The sequence below is a fragment of the Cyprinodon tularosa genome, unplaced genomic scaffold, assembly GCF_016077235.1.
Source record: "Cyprinodon tularosa strain WSP-4 unplaced genomic scaffold, ASM1607723v1 ctg917, whole genome shotgun sequence".
NCBI lineage: Eukaryota > Metazoa > Chordata > Actinopteri > Cyprinodontiformes > Cyprinodontidae > Cyprinodon > Cyprinodon tularosa.
The window spans coordinates 142,840-165,000 of NW_024039693.1; the positions used below are offsets into that span (position 1 = coordinate 142,840).

Here is a 22,161-nt window from a genome sequence, read left to right on the forward strand (position 1 = left end):
TACTTTAAGTAAATTTACAAACCTGTACTTTGTTACTTTTACTTGAGTAAAGAAGTTTAATCAGTACTTCCACTTTTACCAGAGGATTTTTTAACACAAGTATCTGTACTTTTACTCAAGTATGGAAAGTGAGTACTTTTGCTATCTCTGGGAAAATGAAGGGCACGTTAGATACAAAACTTACGATGAACTTGTTCCCCCGGCCCTGACCTGCATTGTGACCAATGAGCTGACAACATATATGTTACGATCCAGAATACCCTCATCCCATTGGTCGAGCCAAGTGTTGCTTAAGGAAAAGACAGAGGGAGACCACAGAGCAATATGGGGGACAAACGGAGTAATTTAAATGCTGACGCTACTTTTGGCGGCGGTGAACCTTCGCATAGCGATGCTCCTCCTCAGAAAAAAAAAAGGCTGCAGAAATATAAGGAGGAATGGGGAAAAACAAAAACCTGGATGGAAAAAGTCCACGATAATGAACATAAAGCACACTGCACAGTGTGCCGGCGCGCTTTTTCTGTAGCCCATGGCGGACTGTCAGATTTGAGACAGCATGCCGCCAGTGGTGGACACCTGCCTGGCATGCACATGAGGTGTCCCTTTTTTGTTTTCAGGGAGTTGGTAACCCCATAAACCAGGGGTCTTCAACGTTTTCCAGGCTAAGGACCCCCAAACTGATGGCGAGCGGGGACCCCCTAATTATATAAATTGTATGAAATTGTCCTATAGTCACTCTATTACAGATGGAGTAACGTAATGAGAGAAATCCCTCCCTGGGATTATTAAAGTATTTCTGATTCCTGGTTGATGGGACAGGTGTTGTGAATGAAACGGTGTCCGGCTTGAAAGAGCTCCTGTGTGTCACTGAATGTGAGCATTGATGACTGAATGACAACTGCCTCAATTTATCTATTTACTATGATGTGTTAAATTCATGTTAATGTGTATTTAAAGACATTTCAATTAGTGAAAATTTGCAGGGAGAATATAAAAAAAGGCTAATCAACCAAAACTTCCGCGACCCCCATGCAGTACCTCTGTGGACCCCCTAGGGGTTGCAGACCCCTGTTGAAGACCTCTGCTATACACCATTGATAACAGTTATAGAAACAGCAACGCTTGCTGGCCACCTGCAAGGGATTTCCTGATCATTTAGAGATAGAGATGGACGCAATGATAGCAAGGCGGGCTATTGTTAGCCTCAGTATACAAATGATGTAATTCACGGAGAACCCGAAATGGTTCTTTCCACAAACCATAAATTTGGTCCCTTGTGGGCCGACATTTTCCAGCAGCTTTTATTTGAAGCTCAACACACGATTTAACATGAAAAAGTCCGATTTCCAGGCTGTAACTCCTTCAAAGAAGGCTGTTAAACCAAAGGAAAATGTAGTCTTTCAGGTACGTTTTACTAAACCACGTATTTCATTTTGGGGTTTTGATGCTAAAAAAAAATAAAAAGCTTGATAAATAAAATCACTATTTATGCTGTATATGGAAGGAAGGCGAATATTACAAGTACTATACTAGGTCTTTGCTGTTAACTGAGATTATCACCTACAGATACTGCTCAGGTAATATTATTTTTCTGTACATTATTTCCATCTTAGCTTTTCCCATGGTGAACCTCTTAGGTAAACACAGAAAAGATGTTTCCCACTGATGGTCCAGCAGGAGACCAAAAGAAACCAGAACCTGAAGGAAAACAAAGAGGCTAGCTTTGTGACCTCTGAGAGGTTTGGACCCAAACTGTGATGAACCTCTGAGAATCAACACTATTCTAAAGCTCCAACACAGAGTCACTAAATGAACTCATTAGAGGTCACAGGGATTGCTTTTCTAACGCTGTTCAATAGAAATAAGTTTTAAAATGACACCTGAAGACGTGGAAACTCCAGTGGAAGGGAAAAAATGTGAAACGGACTAAATGAATTCAAAGCTTCAATGTAAAACTAATTAAAGTTGTGTTGACAGCAGTTACTCTGGCATTTTGGGTAATTTTTTTCTGTGCTCAGTCAGCTGCTCTACAAAAAAGAAACCGTAAAACATTCTTAAAAATATTTGTTTCATTAGACCAAAGAAACTTAAGCTTTAGATGAACTTTAACCAGGTAAGAAATTTTAGATACAAAGTGAAGAACCAAGTATAGTCCCCACAGCATTAACCGCACGTTTGTATGTTACTTACTGCTAATTCTACCTCTACTGTCTTCAGATCATAGCTGACATCCAACATTTCTATTCTTGAAAAATGCAAACTCTAGCTTTATCTCCTTGATTCTAGCTGACAGATGTAGCATCCAGTGTGGTCTTTTTTTGGAGTCTGTTATTGTCTGTAAGCTTTACAGATATTATCAGGTTGTTTTTATTGATACTTAGAAAAGAAAAGGCACCAATTGGGCATGATATCGTTTCTAAACAGTATAAAGAACATTTTTTTTTCTCTTTTCTGCCTTAATAAACATGCACTTTTAATTTTTAACCCTTCTTAACAACATTTTACGTAGATTTAACTTGTTGTTGATGCTCATTTTTAATCTTGCAATTTGCATCACATCAGATATTTCACACTTCCACACCCAAATGTGTCTACATCTGAAATTATAACCAAATTTTGTATTATTTTATATATGCATTTTGCATTTATTTCACTAGCATGAGTTTCTGTAAAGATCGTATTCCCCATGTTGAGATTAAATCCGGCATTACAGGCTAACAAAGAACCCAAAACGACTCCCCATTTCTAAGGGGAGGACCCGTTCTTCTGGTTCAATTTGCATTTTTTCTAAACGATTTTTTGGGCTACTATATAAAGCTTTGGACTCAATGCTAATTGTTAGATTTTTAATTGAAAAAACTTCCTAGATGGGAAGAGAAACGTCTTCAAACTTGGAAAAAGTCCAGTGGATTGTTTATTTTTTGGTATGCCTTTAAATATTTATCTTTTTTTATCTCTTCTGTGTCAAACTTTATATGGAGTATCATATATTTCCCTGGGTATTAATATATATTTTAAAATTGCATTGCAATTAAAATTGCCTATAAGGGTATATACTTTGGTTGTAATGGGTGGTTATTTAAGCTTCTGTTGCTTCCGTTTCCTTAAATCAAAAAATCTCTGAACTTAAACATCAGCTAGGCATTTTAGTTTACACAATGCCCATTTACTAATTTTTTTTTTCGTCAGACCACTATCTGTACATCAAGGAGACAAATATCTGTAAAAATCCTAGTAGATCCAGATCTACGCCCAACAAATCATCACAAATACAGCTGCTTCGTTTTTGTTTTTCTTTATGATCCTCAGGCTTAATATCAACCAGTTGTCCCCACTGCATTTAAATTCATAAATGTATTGAGTTATTCTCTTATGATTGGCCTATTTGTGTAAAAAAACAATTAAAGTTGATACCTGACAAAGTGGCCGCTGATGCTGTATGCTAAAAACTAAAATAGAAGAACAACAAAACAAAAAACAGGCAATAAAAGCAGAAGAATGAGGAAGGCTCTCCTGATGGGTCAAGAAAGATATATTTCTTAAAGATACAGATGTAAGAAAATAAAACCTCTTTTTTCTCTCAAGTACAAAAAAAAAACAAAAAACATTAGAACTAAAAAGATTGATATTTTGTAGAATTGCTGCAAATAGCTATCATATTTTCTGAAATGTGACAGAGTTCTTGGAGGATTTTTTTGAGGCAAAAACCAGTTTAGACAGACAGACAAACGGATCATCTTAATATTCTGTGGACAATGAATAAAAAACTCTGTTCTCCCTTTGAGTAATGTTTCTAAAAGCATATCCCCTGATCACAGGACACAGTGAACACTTCTGAAATGACTGAATGTATTTAAAGAACAGATCATTCTGCAGCGCCTTCTGTTTCCCGTTGCTCAAACAATGCTCTCTCTCTCTCTCGTTACATAAGGCCTTATCTGCAGGATGCTGATCACATGCACTTTTAAATCTCCAACGTGAATTATCCACATTACCATAATCATCTTGACACAAATACTGCCTGACAGGGAGCCTACATCTAAAGCACCAGCAAAGACTCCTGTACAAAAACTCACTAAAACAGAAAGTAAATCTGGTATTTGCTGCTATTTTATACTGTATGATTATGAAGGACAAAAGGATGTAAGGCGTCCTGTAATTAAAGCACATTTAGTCAATTCTAAATGATTCCAATTAAGGCATAAAAAGAGGGACTAAAGTATTCTGTCATAAAAAAATAAGTCATCTCCTTTTCTTCTAAAAGCTGATTTTACCACCCCCCCACCCCCCGACAACTGCTCATTTTTTAGGTCATACTCTAGTCTAAAATAATCAGAAGTTAGTCACTTTTGATAGCTTTATAGTATCTAACTCTTAAACTTTTTTTTTATATATATAGCCAGAATATCTAATGTTTTCTGATGTGAATTTATGTATTATTAGATTATAGATTAAGTATCAGATTATTGTGAAGTGGAAGGGAAATCAGTCAGAGGATAAAGTTACAAAAAATTATTTTCATGAAAACATAATTATCCAACTAAATTATCCAAAATATGCTCTGACTTATAGAATATTGTAGCATACTTTTTTTCACATTGTGTTTGAATGTTGCTTGTTTATATCAAAATAGCTAAAAAAGTATTTTTAAACCAGATAAATCCACATTTTGTACATTAATTTAAATATTCTCAAATTCAGATTTTCTGCAGAGGCTAATGCAAAAGTTAATTTAACAGCTTTGATTTTGCGGACTTCTACCGGGCCATTTGTTTTGCAAAGCCAGCCTGCTGACTGAACCCTGGTGTCCCCGTATTGACCGTCTGACAGCAACACTGTCCTTCATCCACCTCTGTTTCATTTCCACTGACCTACTTTAAATGACAGCGTTCTCTTCGGTTGTTTATTTGATTTCTCTCACTCTCCCTGCATCAATTGAAAAGTCAGCTATGAATGAGTAAAAGCCACCAAGGCTCTCTGTGGTTGAAAAGCCGCAAAATTGTGCAATTCCTAGCAGAAAAAGTCCTTCCACCCACAGCTTCCTGAAGCTAGACCGGAAACACACACTTCCTGTTGTAAGGCTGGCATCCTCTGCTTGTGTCCCTGTCATGTCATTTTCACCTCCAGAACAAACCGAGTCTGATGCAAACTTTGTTCCCTTCTTATTATTTAATGACCAATTGTTATTCTGGTCACGTTTCGGTGCTCTGAGGTATTTCTGCACAGGTGCAGAGAGAGCAGCCGACAGCTGCTGCTCTGACCTCCATGCTTGTTTTGAGATTCACATACAGCAGATTCTGTTAGGTTACTCATTGTCATTTGAGCAACTTCTACTCAACATAAGTTGATCGATCTGTCAGTACATTAAGATAATTGCACTTGGCAAGAATATAAAACATGATTTTAACAATCATGATACACATAGACTGCAAAAAAAGACCAAAATGTAAGTAAACCTGCTTGAAATAAAAGCATTTTCACTAGACTTGAGTATACATATAATGATCTGTAATACAATAAGATTTTTGAACTCAAAACTTTTCTATGACTATGTTTCAAGCGTAATATATAAATTAAATCATCTTATTTAAAGGCTAAATACTCATTCCATTCGCAAATAGATTTACTCACCTGCAAATAAATTTAGTTCAAGAAATTCTTACTGTTAGATTAACTTTTACAGTGTATTTAAATACCTAAAAAAAATTTCCCTTCAAAAACTGAAATAAATTGTGTTAACAAGCATCTGAAAGAAACTCATTTTAGGTTAAAAGGTTCTAGATTATGCTACAAACAGACAATTATTGCATTATTAGTTTAAAAACCAATTATACTGAAAATAACTCTTCGTTATATGATCATTTTTACTTTAGAAATATTGCACCGTTTCTATTTACAACAATCAAATGACGGAGTAAACACACAGTCTTCTTTCTTTGACGTAGAAAATTGTTAAACCCAATCACAATGTCTGCAGCAGGAAGACAAGTTGCCATAAGAAATAATAAAATAACTACACCCAGAAGCTGATCACCAGCCAATCCAGGCTAGTATACATTTAATAGGCATTAAAAAAAAGGTTGCTATTGGAGCACTGCTGTTTCTTCATGCCATGCACACTGCAGATCAGTGCCACTACTACAGAATCCATGCTACCTAATTACATGCGACATCATGCTGATGTTCTATCTGCACTGATGAAGATTTACTCAGCTGGATGCTTGAAAGTGTAACTGACAGCATTACCTACGTTAGTAAAAACTAGGCGATTATTATACTTTATATGATGATCATTGATAGGCCTAAATATTCATTGATAGTGTTGAAGTATAGATTATAAAACTATGGAAATGTAAAAACAAGGGTAAGATTAAATGACCTCTTTCTTGCACATGATCTGTAAATGCATAAAGTAAATTATTTGTCAGCTTCTTTTATTCTCCATTAAAAGGATGAAGTTAAAATCTACAACCTCTGAAGTTACATTTTGGTTGGATGTGGAGAAAGGCTTTTGCTAGATCTAAATGCAGAAACTCATGCACAGAAAGATATAGACAATATAGAATGCATATTTTATGATTTCAATGCAGTATCTCTCTGCATATTTTAAGCAATAGCGAATCGCTTTTGTTTACTACCATCAGCGCGATGTCACTTGTCTCCACAACAGGCGCTAATGTTCTGCAGTGACGTCTCCTGAGGCATTTATCCCATGTCCCTCTAATCCAGATCAGATCTAACTGGACCAGACAGCACTGTTTGGAAAGCTGAGACTAGCCACTATCACAGGGTCAGCTCTTCATTAGCTCAGATTAAAGCCAAAGGAAGCCGCTGAGGAGGAGCAGTAATCTTAAGGAAAGATGGTGTCATGGTAACGATAGCTCACTGACGGATGACCTAAACACGACCACATGACCAGGAGTCATTGTTGAGCTTTTTAGCGCGTGGCTTAAAGTCACGGTCACATGACGTGTTGTAAGACAGAGCATCTTCCAGGTCACTGGGTCGGAGCGTTGCATGCTGGGAAGATCCTGTTGTTGCTTTTAATAACACATTAGTGTCTGGGTTCTTTAGTTTAACCTGAACCATGCTGATCATGAGGTTTGTTTAATGTATAAACAACTTATTACTGTATCAGCGTGTTTCATCCTTGTCTACCTCTTAGGGAAGTAAATTAAAAAGTCAAGGATCAGAAAGTCATTGTGTAGTCAGGTGCTTCTATCAGCTCATCTGCATGCTGTAATTTCCCATTTTTAGACAAATAAAGTTGAATTGAAATAAAATCTTTAGTTTTAAAAATGCAAAGTGAATCAGTTTATATGCTGATTAGACCTCCTGAAAATAACCTATAATGCTGTTAACAAGTCTTTGGAAAAAAGTCTTTACTCTACTTGCTACTTGCTTTTTTACTGGTTATTTTCTATTAATATATTATATATTATATTTAATTATAATTTGCTGCTTTCTGAGTGATTCTTCTGTGCTGTTTTACTAGTTAGGATGGTTATATCAACAAAAAAATTACATAGGAGGAAAAAGGCTCATACATTTTTTTGTTCCTGTTTCTTTTATCTCATCTTGTACAATTCCTCAACAGTAAATTTGTTTTTGGGGTCAGAATTTAGCAACAAGGTGATTCCTAAAGATACATTAGCTAAAAATCTAAAGCTAAATTTTTTTTTAGATCTTCAGCAAAGTTTAATTAAAAGGACTGAAACAAAATCAGAATAGGAATAATAAATCCTTCGTTTTCGAGGAAAATAGTGAAGCAATTAAACTTAAAAGTTTAGAGTTTTTTACAATAAGCTTGCACAGAAAACATGGATGCCATTTGAAAGAAGAATTAAGAAAATATAGTAAAAAGATTTTTTTAAGGTAGTTATTTATTCATGTCTTAGAAATGTGTTTAAGAATTAAAATGTGAAGAAAGTGGAGAACAATATTCAAAAAGGCTGCAAAACTATTGATAATACACTTAAAATGATTGTCTCATTCATTGATGTCCATATCCTAATATTATCTTGCAGCCGGAAGTTACACTGCTTAAGTTTTGGACGTTTTATAGTCAAAGTAAACATGTTTAAGATTAAGCGACAAAAAGCATCAATAATACATCCTGTTTCTCTTTTTGCATGCTCTTATTTTGAAGTATTTGAAAGACTCCCGCCGCATTGTTAAGATCTTAAAACAGTTACGGTGACCTTGTGCTTGAAGCGAGACAGAATTCGATTATTTGTTGGTTAATGGATTCAGATGGAAAGGGGGAAAAACATAGTATGGATAAAAAATGTCCTGAACTTTATCAGGGTCATGCAGTGCCAGAAGGTTAAAGCAGCAGGCAGGAGGGAAATCTACTGTCATCTTCTAGTGCTCTGCAAAAGTTTTCACATTTTTTGGGTTCGCCATGTTGCATCATTAAACTTCCGTTAAATTTTTTTTCTGATTTTCTGTGACCAATCACATTAAGTAGTGAACAGTTGAGAAGTAGAAGGAAATCTTTTCTAGAATGTTCTTTTGGCTCAGAAATAGCTCCACCTCTGGGCAGATCTTTGCATCCTCTTTGTAAAAATGGTGAATTCCCAGACAGATTAGATGGAGAGCCACTTTGAAGTTGTCACATCTTTCTACAGATTTTCAAACTGGGAATTTGACCGGGCCATTTTTAAACACGCCTGTTTTGATTGAACATTTCACTGTAGCTCTGTCTGTATGTTTGGGGTAAACCTGCTGGAATATAATCGCTTCCTCAGCTTTGGTTTCTGACAGTATTTCCCGGTCCCTGAATAGTTCAGTTTTGGTCTCAAGTGACCAAAACACCTTCCTCCACATGTTGGTTTGTGTTCTCCACGGCTTGTGGGAAACTTTCTATCAAATTTAGGCTGTATGGAGTGGACTTTGTTCCATTATTCTGGAAATTGTAAATGGAAATGTGAAAAAAAAAACACATTTTGTAAATTGAAACTTAAAAAAGTAAATCCAGAAATAAAACTTTATGTAACTTTATAACTAACATTTAAGTTTTTTTTCCAAATATATTTTTCATCTTTTATACTTTTTTTTCTATGTTTCAGATTGATTTTCTAAAACTGTATTCTTTTCATATTGCGACAGTGGCGTTGGATGGAGGAGTTTGCCCTGAAATCAAAGGGTTGACGGTTCAAACCCCGACTCCGATTTTCAGTGTCGTTGTGTCCTTGGGCAAGACACTTCACCTGCATTGTCTACTGATGGTGGTCAGAGGGTGGCGCCAGTGTACGGCAGCCCCGCTTCTGTCAGTGAGCCCCAGGGCAGCTGTGGCTACAGTGTAGCTTGCCACCATCAGTGTGTGAGTGAATGGGTGAATGAATGTAGTGTAAAGCGCTTTGGTCAAGTCTCCTGACTTGAATAAAGCTGCTATATAAGTACAGGACATTGACCATTTGTTTCCCATTCTCTTCACTTCAAGCTAGATAAAAATGGAAGCTATTAATGCGCTAATTGACCAATATAAATGTTGTTGCTAATGTTTGACCAATGTTTCGTCTTCCAACACAGGAAAGCCCGCCCCCAGAAATTACGGGAATGTAATGTGGAAAACGCAATTTGAAAATAATTCAATTTTTTATATTCTATGAAAAAAAAAAAGAAACCATAAAATCTGTACAAAAAAATACATTTGAAAAAATAAAGTTTGAGAAAATAAATTTTAAAACATAAACTTAAAAACTAAATGTTAGGAAACAGCAAAGTTACTCTCGCTACCTTTTTTTTAATTAAAACATTTCTTAAAGTTTCCTTTCTGAATAGCTTTTTTTATTTCAAATTTTCATTTATAAAACATCTCCTTTGCTTCCAAAAATAATGGAAAAACGTTCCCCCCATGAGCCCGGGTGTTTTTATGGCTTCTTCTCTTATCAATGTTCTCCTCGCCCGTCCTGGTCAGGTACGTTCGCAGTCATGACATCATCCCAATTTTTTTATAAGATGAATTCTTCTCCCTGAATAGACTGCTGTGTTCCTCAGCCTTCACATCTTCATAATGCTGTTTGTTCAAAACCTCTAAAAACAACTGTTTTTTTTCTTCTGTGACAATTTATACTATTAGTTGAACTCAAAAAGAAAAAAAAAACAGGCTTCATTGTAATTTGTTAGTGTCAGATTAAAACCTTTTTAAAAAGCATAATTTTTCTTTCAATTCACGAATAGGAGATCCTCTTTGTCGGTCTAACACATAAAATCCCCAAAAAATACGTTGATGTTTGTGGTTTTTGGTTGATTTTCTGACTGTTGAGTAGAGGAACATGCGTATCCTCAGCAATCAGTAAAGAAAAACAGGAATTCAAATGGATGTCAGAGGAAGGATGACGCAGTATGGGGTGTGTATTGGGCAGAGAAACAAACTGTACGGCAAGCAGCACCATCATCATCTGTTACTTACTTGGAAGTCATTCTCTTTGTTTGACTGTCGGGAGTCCCCTTTATTACAGGACATCTATCAACAAGAGAAAAAGGAAAGAACTATCCATGAATAAAGGCGAAGCCAAAAAAACGGAGCATCATCAACCAAAAAATGAATGAATCAATAAGACCTGACCATCTACAGACAGTAGTGAGTAATGAGTTCAACCACACACCATTAAACAGCTCATCTTCCTTTATCTAGCCGCTGTTTCACCCGGAAACCCAGAGAGAGGAAAGAGTGCAGAGTTAAAAAAAAGAAAGGAAAACCTGCTGCCAGATGTTTGTGGTTGATTAATTTAACTTTCTCATAATCCAGCCGTGCATATCTTCACTGCTGAGAAACTGCTTCAGCCATTAGAAGCTGTGCACACAAACGCTGGCGCCTGACTTCTTTAATCATATTAGCTTTCTGAGTAGGCGACACTAATTCCTGCTGAGAGGCAGCAGAGGATGCTGCAGTTACCTTGGTGAAGGATGCAGGGCTTTGGATAGTTCGGACATCCAGAGCAGTAAAAACTGTTCACACAGCCATTAGTGATTAAGCAAACTGGAGTTAATAACTTAATGCAGGACTAATTAAGTCAGACGTTAATGTGTTCTTGGTATAAACTGGTTTAAAAGGTAGCAAGAATTCTAGTTTTGGTCCTTATTCTTCATTAATCATCTGGAATAACAATGACTGGCTTAGATCAGGGCTTCAGGACCATCTTTAGGATCAGGGGAGATGGTTTTCTCAACCATTGTGATCTGATCCATGAGGGAAATGAAGGGCAGATATACTATATCATGTAGAGCTGAAACAATCGGATTAATCATGATGGATCGATCACTGAAATAATCATAAACTTATTTAAAAATGGATTAATCATTAACTGGAGTGTAGAGAGTGTAATATGCCTTCAGCTAAAAGAATAACCAACTTATATTATATCATTATATTAAAATATATATATAAACATTTTGCATTTATAATAAAAAAAAGTTTTCATCTGTCAGAAGGAAAAGTTTTATTTTCACATGGGTTAATTGTGTAAAAAAAATCTCATTTAAGGAACCTTTGGCTATCCAATTATTAATCGATTAATCAAAAACATTTTTAAAAGATTAATCGATTTGCTAAATAATCGTTAGTTGCAGCCCTGCTATCATGAAATAAACAAATTTACCATAATCCACGATTCACGCATGAAAGTGTAAAATGCACAATAAAATAATTTTAATTTCAAATGATGGAATAAATGTCATTTAAGAAATACATTTATTAAAAAAACAATATAATAATATTTTGTATGCATAAATAAATATAGAGTGAATTACTTCAGTGTGTTTTTTTAAGAGGGTCTGCTGCAGTGATGCTTTTGGGGGAAATGTTTGGGAACTCCTGAGTTACGCCTTATCTTTGGAGTCTTTTCACAAACTTTGGTGCCGCAGGATGATTCCTGCTTCATGATACTTTGGACTTAACATCCACCCAAGTAAAGTTATAAGGCAGGAATACAGACATGGGGAAAAAGTTTGTGTCGCTGTCGAAGAAATCCCTGGAAAAACTGAGAGCAAACGAGTCACTTTCATGGGATCAGATGTAAACCAGATACTGCTGGTTAAATACACCTAGTGACCATCGCTACAAATACAGAAGTTTTATCCGTTTGGCCTTAAAGAAGCAACAGTCATTGAGTTTGGGAAGATCTATAGAGAAATTCCCTTTAAATCTAAATCCAACAGCCTAAATAGATCTGCATGATGTATTGAACTCCAGTGTGCAGCAACGCCAAGGCAGTGGATTGTTATCTTTCAGGCGGCGTGGGCTTGCTGCTAACTGAGGTAGCTACCCGGACCGACTTTCACTGCCTTTCATGCCCACACAGGATCTAGAAACCTGAAACTAAACTGTTGAGGCTTATAGAGAGTGGGGGAGGGAAGAATGAAAAAGCAACAGGGCAGTGAGCAAAATGCGGGTTCATAACAAAAAAATCCCGTCGCTGATATACTTTCATCTTCCACTGATATGGTTCAGCTCCGATGGAAAACATTCAGGATGCTGAGGCTTGTTTTTACAGCTGCATCTTTGCAGTAAAGCAACAATAGCTTATAGAGACAATAGCAGATGGACGATGAAGCACGGAGGTGGAGAGATAATGATTTGGGATTGTTTGCTTCATTTCTATTTAGTTTATTTATATAGTGCAAATTCACATAACATGGCATCTCAAGGCCCTTTATGGAGACAATTCAACCAGATCATACAACCAGAATGGTTCAGTTTTCTATGTAAGGATGTAGTGACAGTGGAGAGGAAAAACTCCCTTTGAACAGGAAGAAACCTCCAGCAGAACCAGGCTCAGTGTGAGCGGCCATCTGCTGAGGCAGATAAAGAGTGAAATCTAAGATATTCTAACAAACAGCGAAAGTTTGATCCAAATGGAGTAAAGGCATGGCCACACCACTCTGTAGGCTCTGATGCACTGAAAGTGAGCAGATCTGGAATAAGAAAAGCTACACATAAAGAAAAGAGAGCGCAGCTACAACAAAGACTGTAAACCCTGACATTCCACATCCTTCCTAACTTCTCTCCTCTAGACGGCCTCAGCCAAGCAACACCTACAGCTTCCACAGATCTCTGCAGCTCTGAGTTCCTTGAAGTCCCAGGAGGGCATTATATCATTATACTACTGTGTTAATATCACACTACGAGGTAATGAACGTTCAGTCTAGGAGGAGATCATTAAAAATGACCATCAGCATCCAGAATAGGGGATTTCTGCCCAAAACCTTTTCTTTTTGTTGTGCGTCTTTGTAATAAGGACGGCGATGATAATATAACACTGATTGGCCCTCTACTTCCAGAAACAGCCTGTCTTTGTCCAAGTCGATAAGAAGTTGCTCTGTAATGTGAGATGTGCTTTTGGGAGGTGTTGCGACTGGATTTGACAAAAAATCTTCAGCCTTTCACATAAAATAAATCTATAGATCAAGAAGACAAATCTGCTTCCCTGTATTATGAATTTATAAGTGGTTTGCATCCAATATTTAAATAAAAATGTCTTCTTTTTTGGGAATATTTACAATGGCGTTTTAATTTAAAGATATGGATCTGTAGTTGCGCTATTTTACTTTGACAAGCTGGATGTTGCCAACGTCGTTCTTCCTGTTTGATATGATGGCATCTCCAGAGCTTGCCCATTCCAGTGGACCGGATCAGGGCAAAAAAATGGACTTTGCGGTGGAGGATGGAGAAAACAGACGTAGGCGATGAAGTTCGGAGAAGTCACGGAGAATCTGGAATGGTTCTCATGTATAGACATAACTACGCTCCGTGGGGCGTTTGGGAGCGGTTTGTGCCCCGCATTGTTACTCATAAAACCACATTTTTGTAGCTCGGAGAGAATCGCTACTTTACTTCACTTTCAACTCCTCCCATAGAGAAAGTTCACTGTTTATTGAAATGTTTTATTGATTTTATATGCATATATATATATATATATATATATATATATATATATATATATATATATATATATATATATATATATATATATATATATATATATATATATATATATATATGTGCTTCCCAAGAAGGAATTTGTGGAGGATTGAGTGCGGTTTGACAAGGCGGATGCATTTTTTTAATGCATATGATCCAAATTTTACGTTATGTCAGATGCTAAATTGTTTTCCGTTGTTTTCAAGCCTTAAATGAAAAAAAAAAAAAAGAATGGGTTGATCTACTGCTAAAACATCCCACTGAATTCTAAGTTGTATTGTATTTTTTCTGGTGACAGTATTCATATTATTTTTATTTTTCCACTAAATCCCAAAAGATGGATAGGGTTCAGACGTTTAACTTTCCTTTGCTGAATGATCTGCTCATGTGCAGAGTCAAAATCTTAAAGCTGACATCTTTACAAGTAGAAACCAAAAGGCAGGGATTTTTAAAGAAGGAAATGATAAAGAGACAGCTTGCAGCTTTTTTGTTATCCCTCCACTCTGTGTCTTCCTGCCGCTGTGCTACATGAGTGTGCGTTAAATCTTTATATTAGGCTGAGATTTCAGAGATCTCATACTGTACCGTGTTTTTTGGTGGGTTCACCTGGGAACAAGAGTGCCCAAGGCACGCTCCTTTGGGGAAGCCTACGGCAAAGAACACATGCATGTACAGCCATGGGGGTACATCACTATGTACAACAATGGCTAACACGCACACTCGCTCTCACACACACACACACACACAGTCGTGAAGGCATAACTACTAAACATACATGCATACTCTAACATCGGAATATGAGCTACAGGCGCGCACACAACTGCGACCTTTGATGGCGGCTCTGACACATCACACTGACCCCTGTTACATGAGTCATCTCTGAGATAAAGACAAACAGGCAGACGGCTTTACTTCAACAAGGATCTACATACCACATTTCTGCTGTTAATAGTGTGTAAAATAAAATAAAAGACTAAACAAATGTGGGGTAAGATAAGCATCAATAAAAACATGATTTTGTATAGGTAAGTTAAAAATGTAAATAAATGTAAGATTTGTCTTTGTTTCTTTTTGTCTTTTAAATTAACTGACATCAGATGTTTCATCTGTGAGAATATGAGTTCAGATGTTGGGAATACAAGTTAAAGTTACAGCTTTGCAACAATATAACTTATTTATATATATATATATATACATAGATATAGATATCAAGGATTAAGGGTGTAAATAATAATCGTTTTGTATCAATGCATCGATCGAGACAATCCGATGCATCGACACGTCTGCAAGAATATTAATTCATTTTTTTTCCCCCTCTGGTCTATTTGTATCCATTTGCTCCTGGATGTAATTCTAACTCCCGTGCTGCGGAGGCTCTAAACCTATTTTGCCCTCTTACCTCGCTTCCTTTAGCCACTAGCGTCGTTCCGCTTGCACACACACACTCGCGTAAACACAGAGGTGTTATTATTTCTCGATGGAAGGGGTTTTCATGTTCTTCTGTTATTTGCTGTTGTTTCTCAAATAAAATGCAGAACTACATTACAGCTTTCATTCATTTATTTCAAATTTGAAACATTGTCTAGCCTGTAAGGTAAAAAAAATACAAAAAAACAACAATTAATCGAATCATATCGTATCGTGGTGTATTATTGAGTATAGATTGATACTGAATTGAATCGCCATGATGGGTGTGATTTATACCCCTAAGATATATATATATATATATATATATGAAAAGTGAAAAACATTTTTGACTAGATAAAAAATCACAGATTTTCAGGAATGAATTACATATTTCTAAGAAAATCCCCAATTTCTTACTACAAAACATCAATTTACAAATAAAAATGTATGAATACAATCAATCAAATTTCAGTTTTTAAGAACTAATCAAAATCTTAAGAGATGGAATCTAAAATGTTTGATTGTAAATCATAATTTATAAGAATGAATCACATTTTATTAAGAAAAGATCTCAAATTTCTGAGTACAGAACATAACTTTAAGATTAAAAATTACAAATTTACAGATGTCAAAAATGTGTGATTTTCAGTATAAATCGCAAATTTACACAAACAACATTTTAGGAAAGATAAAACCTATGACCAATAGCTTTGTTTTAACCGTCCATCTCCTCATCTTATTTAATGCAGCCTGGCAAACAACCACTACTGCCACCAGCTGGTAAGGAGTGGAAAAACCTTCCCCAAGATGTTTTTATTGTAAATTTGTTGCAACATTGTAACTTTTTACCTGTAACTTCTAAACTTAAATTCTCACAGACATAATATTGAACATATTTAATAGATGACAACAAGAAACAAATAAAAATCGTAGATATAATATTTTTCTCCTAACTTACATTTAAGAATTTAGACACCTACCTATAAGGTTTCAGTCCCAGTTATCTCACCCCATAACAACACTGATGGAGAACTACTTTCTTAGTTTTACATCCTGTCGAGGAGTCTGGCCTACTTTTCGCTTATTGTTGATAGACTGAAACAACTCCCACCTGCAGGATGGCCCCATAGAGGCGCAGCAGGACGCTCCTGGGCTCGTCCCCGGCCGTTCCCAGGCCGTCGGGGAGGCTGCACAGAAAGAGCTTGTTGCTCAGGCCACCCCTGGAAGACAAACAGGCATGCAATAAGTGTGAGTGCCTCAAAGTTCCCCATATTAAAGTTTTCTTCTGCTTCTGTTGATGCCCCTGAGCCATTTCTGCTCTTGAGTTGCAGTGAATCTATTTATAAGATCCAGAACAGAAACCCAAACATTTCCTGTGTCAGACAGAGGGAAAGCAGCAGCTCTTTTTTTTAAATCAGGAAGTAGTGAAGGCGTTTGTCCGTTCAGAGAGGATTTCAGCTTAAATACACATGTGCAACCCTGTCTCAGCAAGTCAAGGCCTCTTTGAGGATGTAGACAAAATAGCGGGGATCATCTTCATCATATTAGGACAAAAATAGCCAAAGTCTGACATGTGAATCTTCTAAAAGGGGATTAAAATGAAAATGTAAATGCATGTTACAACAAAACTTAAGTTGTTCTGTTTATCTACAAACCGTGTCACATGGGAAACCATTTAATAATAAACTCTATATTAGACCATTTGATGTCTTTATCAATAACAAAGTAATGAAAGTATAACATTTAGGGGTCATTTTCATTAAAAAAAATAATAAACAAAGAAACTGCTTTGCTTGGTAATGATATAGCTCATATTCCTCAGTTTATAAAACAGTACAGCTTTCAGACCGACCAAACAAATTCTAGAAAAGATAAAATAAAGCCTTTATTAAGGGGAAATTGTGGTGTATATAGGTGTTTATATGCATTTATTTTCAGGTTAAACATTTAAACAATGTTTTTAAAGAATATAAAGACACCTTAGTCTGTCTAAAGTTGCCACTTCTTTAGATACATAGCAAAACATAACACCAAATACTACAGTAATTACCTTTATAGGCCTTTAGAGGACTTTTATATTAGAATTAAGCTGATTAAATTTCTTACTAAAGTCTTCATCTGCATTTCCTTTCCAAAAAAAGAACTTAGCGGCTGCATTCAAACATGGCATAGATAAGAGATTTATCTTAAAATGAACATTTCTGCAAAGCATGCTACTTTACTGTATTTGGCCAAAGCCTGAAAAAAAATATTATAATAAAATTAAAAATATAAAAAACAGAAAAATAATAATTTTACGGCAACATTTATATTTGAAGGGAAGATTCAATGGATGGTTTTAGAAAACTAGATGCACTTAAATCTGAACATTTTCATAAAATTTGCCATAAACTCAGAAGTAAAGTTTAAATTAGGAGATATATATGTTAAATACTTAATCACATATAAAAGCTAAAGGAGTATATATAAGATATGCAACATTTATATTTGAAGGACAGGTTTAAGGGTGTAAAATTTGTCATAAACTCAGAAGTAAAGTTTTAATTAGTGGATTTTTGTTAACTATTCAATCACATATAAAACTGAAGGACTATATATGAGATGCAACATTTATATTTGAAAGACAGGTTCAAGGGATGGTTTTAGAGAACTAGATGCACAAAAATCTGCTCATTTTCATCAAATTGGCCATAAACTCAGAAGTAAAGTTTAAATTAGGAGATATATATGTTAAATATTCAATCAAATATAAAACTGGAGGACTATATAAAAGATGCAACATTTATATTTGAAAGACAGGTTCAAGAGATTGTTTTAGAGAGCTAGATGCACTAAAAACTGCTAATCTTAATTAAATTTGTCATGAACTCAGAAGTTTTAATTAGTAAATATTCAATCACATATAAAAACTGAAGGACTATATATGAGATGCAACATTTATATTTGAAAGACAGGTTCAAGGGATGGTTTTAGAGAACTAGATGCACTAAAATCTGCTCATTTTCATCAAATTGGCCATAAACTCAGAAGTTAAGTTATAATTAGATTTTTGTTAAATATTTAATCTCATATAAAAACTAAAGGACTATATATAAGATATTTTTGCTTCTGCTCCCGTATGGTTGTTATGCAGACAAACTCAAATACTACAGATACACAATTCAATCAAATTCAAATCAACATTATAGATTTTCATTATAGATGAACTGATTATTCTGTAAATGCATTCGCTGTTTTTTAAGCAGCATAACATGATTTCATGCCATGGCTGCTGTGGCTCATTATTACATTCATGCACACAATGGACGAGAAGCTGGCCCCTGCATCACAGCAACAGGAAGCGCATGTCAACCTTATGATGGTGATGTGGAAGTCCTCCTGGCTCAGTGTTTTCCAGGCTCCGTGCAGGAACCCTCTGCACCACAGAAAAGCCTTGCGTCTGGTCTCCAGGTCCGGCTGGTCTGGGCGGACCACATCCTTGCAGTCCTCCTGGGTGTCCGGCTGGACGTGCAGGGCGTTCTCAGTCACCAGGAGGCCGAGGGACATGGAAGGGGAAGACGAAACCCCGTTTATGAAATTGGTTTTCATGTTGCCTTATTTTCTTTTTATAAAGATACTTAAGAAAAATAAAGAAGCAAGAAAAAAAACCGCAGTCTTTACGATTAGGATTGTGTCGCAGTTGGATATAATTTGGTTATTTCACGAAAAATAGGCCTATATATGTAAAGCAGACTCCTATAGTTCTATGTTTTATTATCTATTATTTATATAAGCTGTAGTGTCGATTTTCAAATAATAAAGAACGCGAATATCAGAGATTAGCGACAAAAGGCGAGCCTTCAATGGTAGAGAATGAATCGAGGCTGAGAGATGCGCAGAGTATAACGGAAAGGGGCGGGGCAAGTTTAGGAGAGAGGCCCGCCCCTTCTGCTCTCTGATTGGTTGAGCAGAACCAAAACATACCCAGTGACGCGTTCAAATAATGTCGGACATTTGCAACATTTCGAATAAGGTTCAAAGTTCTGTGTTAATAATGATGCCAAGATGATAAGATATGTAAATATTCAACAAGCCACTTCAGAAGTATATTTACATTGCATTTTCCCAACAGACATGCAGTGTTTAATTTTCTATATGTGTTTCCTTTTTTTTTTTTTTAGAGTTACTGTGTCTTTCAGTTAAAAAAAAAGGTTCAAAGTGTTTACCAATTATGTAACAGACTCATTGGAAAAAGATCAATGATAAGAATGACATGAAAAAATGCTATAAAATTATCTCTAAAAATCATAGTTACAAGAAACCAAGAGACAAAGGAAGATGACATTTTTAAAAGGTGTTTCTTTTCAAAACATTTCTATCAAGTGAGTCAGTTGAGGGTGTTAAACATCACTAGGTTAGATTGACCAAGGTAGCTACATAAATTTAAATCTTACTCGGGAGATTCAGATTTTGAAGGATTGCATGTCAACCATTAATTATGTCTCTGGTATAAAATAAAATAAAAAAACAGCCATCTATTGTTATTCATGCTGTTATAAATAACGAGGAAAATATTTACTTTAACAATCAAATACTTTTAAAAACTGCTTCCCAACCATCAGCACCAAATTTCCTTCATTCTTTGTCATATTTTCTGTTCTGTTCTGTCATATATTTATAAAGATGAGTCCATTGAACTCTGGGAAATTCCACAAGTAACTAAACAAACAAGATAGACTCATCACAAGCAAGAAAATAAACAAAGTCTGATAAACGTAAATATGGCTTAAAAAACAACTTTGTTTGATGTGTGATTTGTTTTTATTTGATAATGCCAAAGGTTATAATGATATCAAACTAAATAAAAATGGATCATTGGGCATTTTCTGTTCAATCCAATGAACAATAACAGTTTCTTTACAAATATGAACTGATGTCTGGAGCTTCAACCTCTCTAAATATTTTTAGCATAGATGATTTGAAATAGATCAAAGGTTTTTAAAAGCACGAAGATCCAGGAATCATTTGTCTTAATAGTTTATTTACCACCAATTTTTAAAGCCAAAGAATAAGTCTTAAAAAGAAAAAAAATGTTATGCACTTTAAAACAAAACTCAGATATTACAGTCTCCAGTAAACAACCGGTATTTATTGTTTTGTTCATTATCAGACATTTCTACTTATTTAGTCACTAAAACACGTTACGATTTTTACTTCTTTTGCAGACTCGAAAGAGCGCTCTATTTTTTCTGACTTTTTTAACGAGTCCTTTAACACAACACAAACGTGTCGCATTTCTGTCTCGTCTCTCACGTAGTGCGAAAAGACCCTTAAACCTTCCAGCATCATATAAACCCATGCGGTTCTGTAAGATTATTAATTATTTTACACCTGCGCACAGATATACCAAAACAGAGCTGATATGACGGATGTTTACTGCTTAAGAGCAACTTTTATTATTTATTATATTTCTAAAGTAGAGGGCGACCTGCCTAAGCTCTCTTTATGCACATTTCCCCCTTTCTTTGTGAAAACACTTTGAGGTCAAGAAAAGTTGTATCTTTCTACTGAGTGCATGGGTGGTTCTAGACAGGGGCCAATGGGGGCCAGTGCCCCTATCAGTAACTATGTCTGTGCAGGAACAGACATAGTTACTGATAGGTCCTTTGGATCTATTTCATGTTTTTTCTTTACAAATTGTGTTTCACTTTTTTTTTTTTTTTTCTTTTTTAACAATCAGGTTATAGCTTCAGTGGTATTGAAATAGGATCCCAGTATTTATCTACTTAATGTATTTTTCAAAACAAAACAAAAAATACTAAAATTTTTACAGCTGAATTTATCAGATTTTCTTGAGTTCTTTATAGAAAACGGTAATGTTAACTTAAATTAAGTCAAAAATATGTAACATTTCTAAATTGTGAGTGTATGTTGACCTAATAAGACAGAATTTTAATTAAACCTAATTGAATAGAAATGTCCCTTCATTCAGCTCTCTTAATGTATTTGAATCCCTCGTCCTGTTTCTTATTTCATGCTTTTCTGTGCCCCCATGAAAACATGCTGGCCCCCTCCTGGCCCCCTGGTACATTTGGTCTAGAACCGCCACTGACTGAGTGGTAAACTACTCAGCATAGATTAATGGCTTTTGAGACAAAATTTCAATCCCATAAATAGCAGATTACATCAGCTGTGTAAAAGCCAATTACAATAATTGCATCACTTTTACAGTTTCCACACAAGAATATTACTTCTATATCGTCAAGCTGGAATCAAAATACAAAAACAAAGAAAAGTCAGGACTCCTCAGTTCCTTTCAACAAACATAACTTTATTTCCAGTCAAATCTTTAGTTACCCATCGGTGTAAGTGATCGTGACTTGGGGATGTATTTACTTTAATCAGTTTTCTTTTATTTTTAAAGAAATTAATTTGCCTTCAAACACATACAATGTGGTTATAATGAATTGTATGAGGGGGGGGGGGTATTTGGATCTGGTGTCTAATATTTTAACTCACATAGAGATAGGCTTCATAAAGATTTATAATTTCTTTTTTCCTTTTTTTTTTTAAATATCTTTCTCTCCTGATTTTTGGTCAGCAGGCCTTAGACTTAGGCTTAGACTTGACTTTATTAATCCCTTGGGATTACTCCCTTCGGGAAATTGTATTTCCAGTAGAAGGAAAAAAATTGCACATACAAGAAAATAGAGGATGTTTAGGCACAGTATATACAATAGAAAAATAAAATCAATTAAATAAGATGTAGGAAGATGAGGATGAGGATAGACAAATAAATAAAATTTACAATTAACCAATTATTGGTTTTATGGTAGTTTTGGGAAAGT

The 22,161-nt window shown here is 35.5% G+C and overlaps 1 protein-coding gene across 2 annotated transcripts in view; it reads right to left on the reverse strand.

Moving 5' to 3' along the window:
• chka (choline kinase alpha) overlaps positions 1-19,196 on the reverse strand; it is a 33,383-nt gene extending 14,187 nt beyond the window's left edge. Inside the window, exons 1-3 of one of the 2 annotated variants that reach the window (XM_038274452.1) lie at positions 18,687-19,196; positions 16,446-16,554; positions 10,418-10,471 (exon numbers count right to left, since the gene is read on the reverse strand). In XM_038274452.1, coding sequence (XP_038130380.1) covers positions 10,418-10,471; positions 16,446-16,554; positions 18,687-18,922 — 399 coding nt within the window. In that variant the 5' untranslated portion in view covers positions 18,923-19,196. The remainder of the gene's footprint in view (positions 1-10,417; positions 10,472-16,445; positions 16,555-18,686) is intronic. The other variant, XM_038274453.1, reaches the window with a different exon arrangement.
• Positions 19,197-22,161: the final 2,965 nt, after the last annotated feature.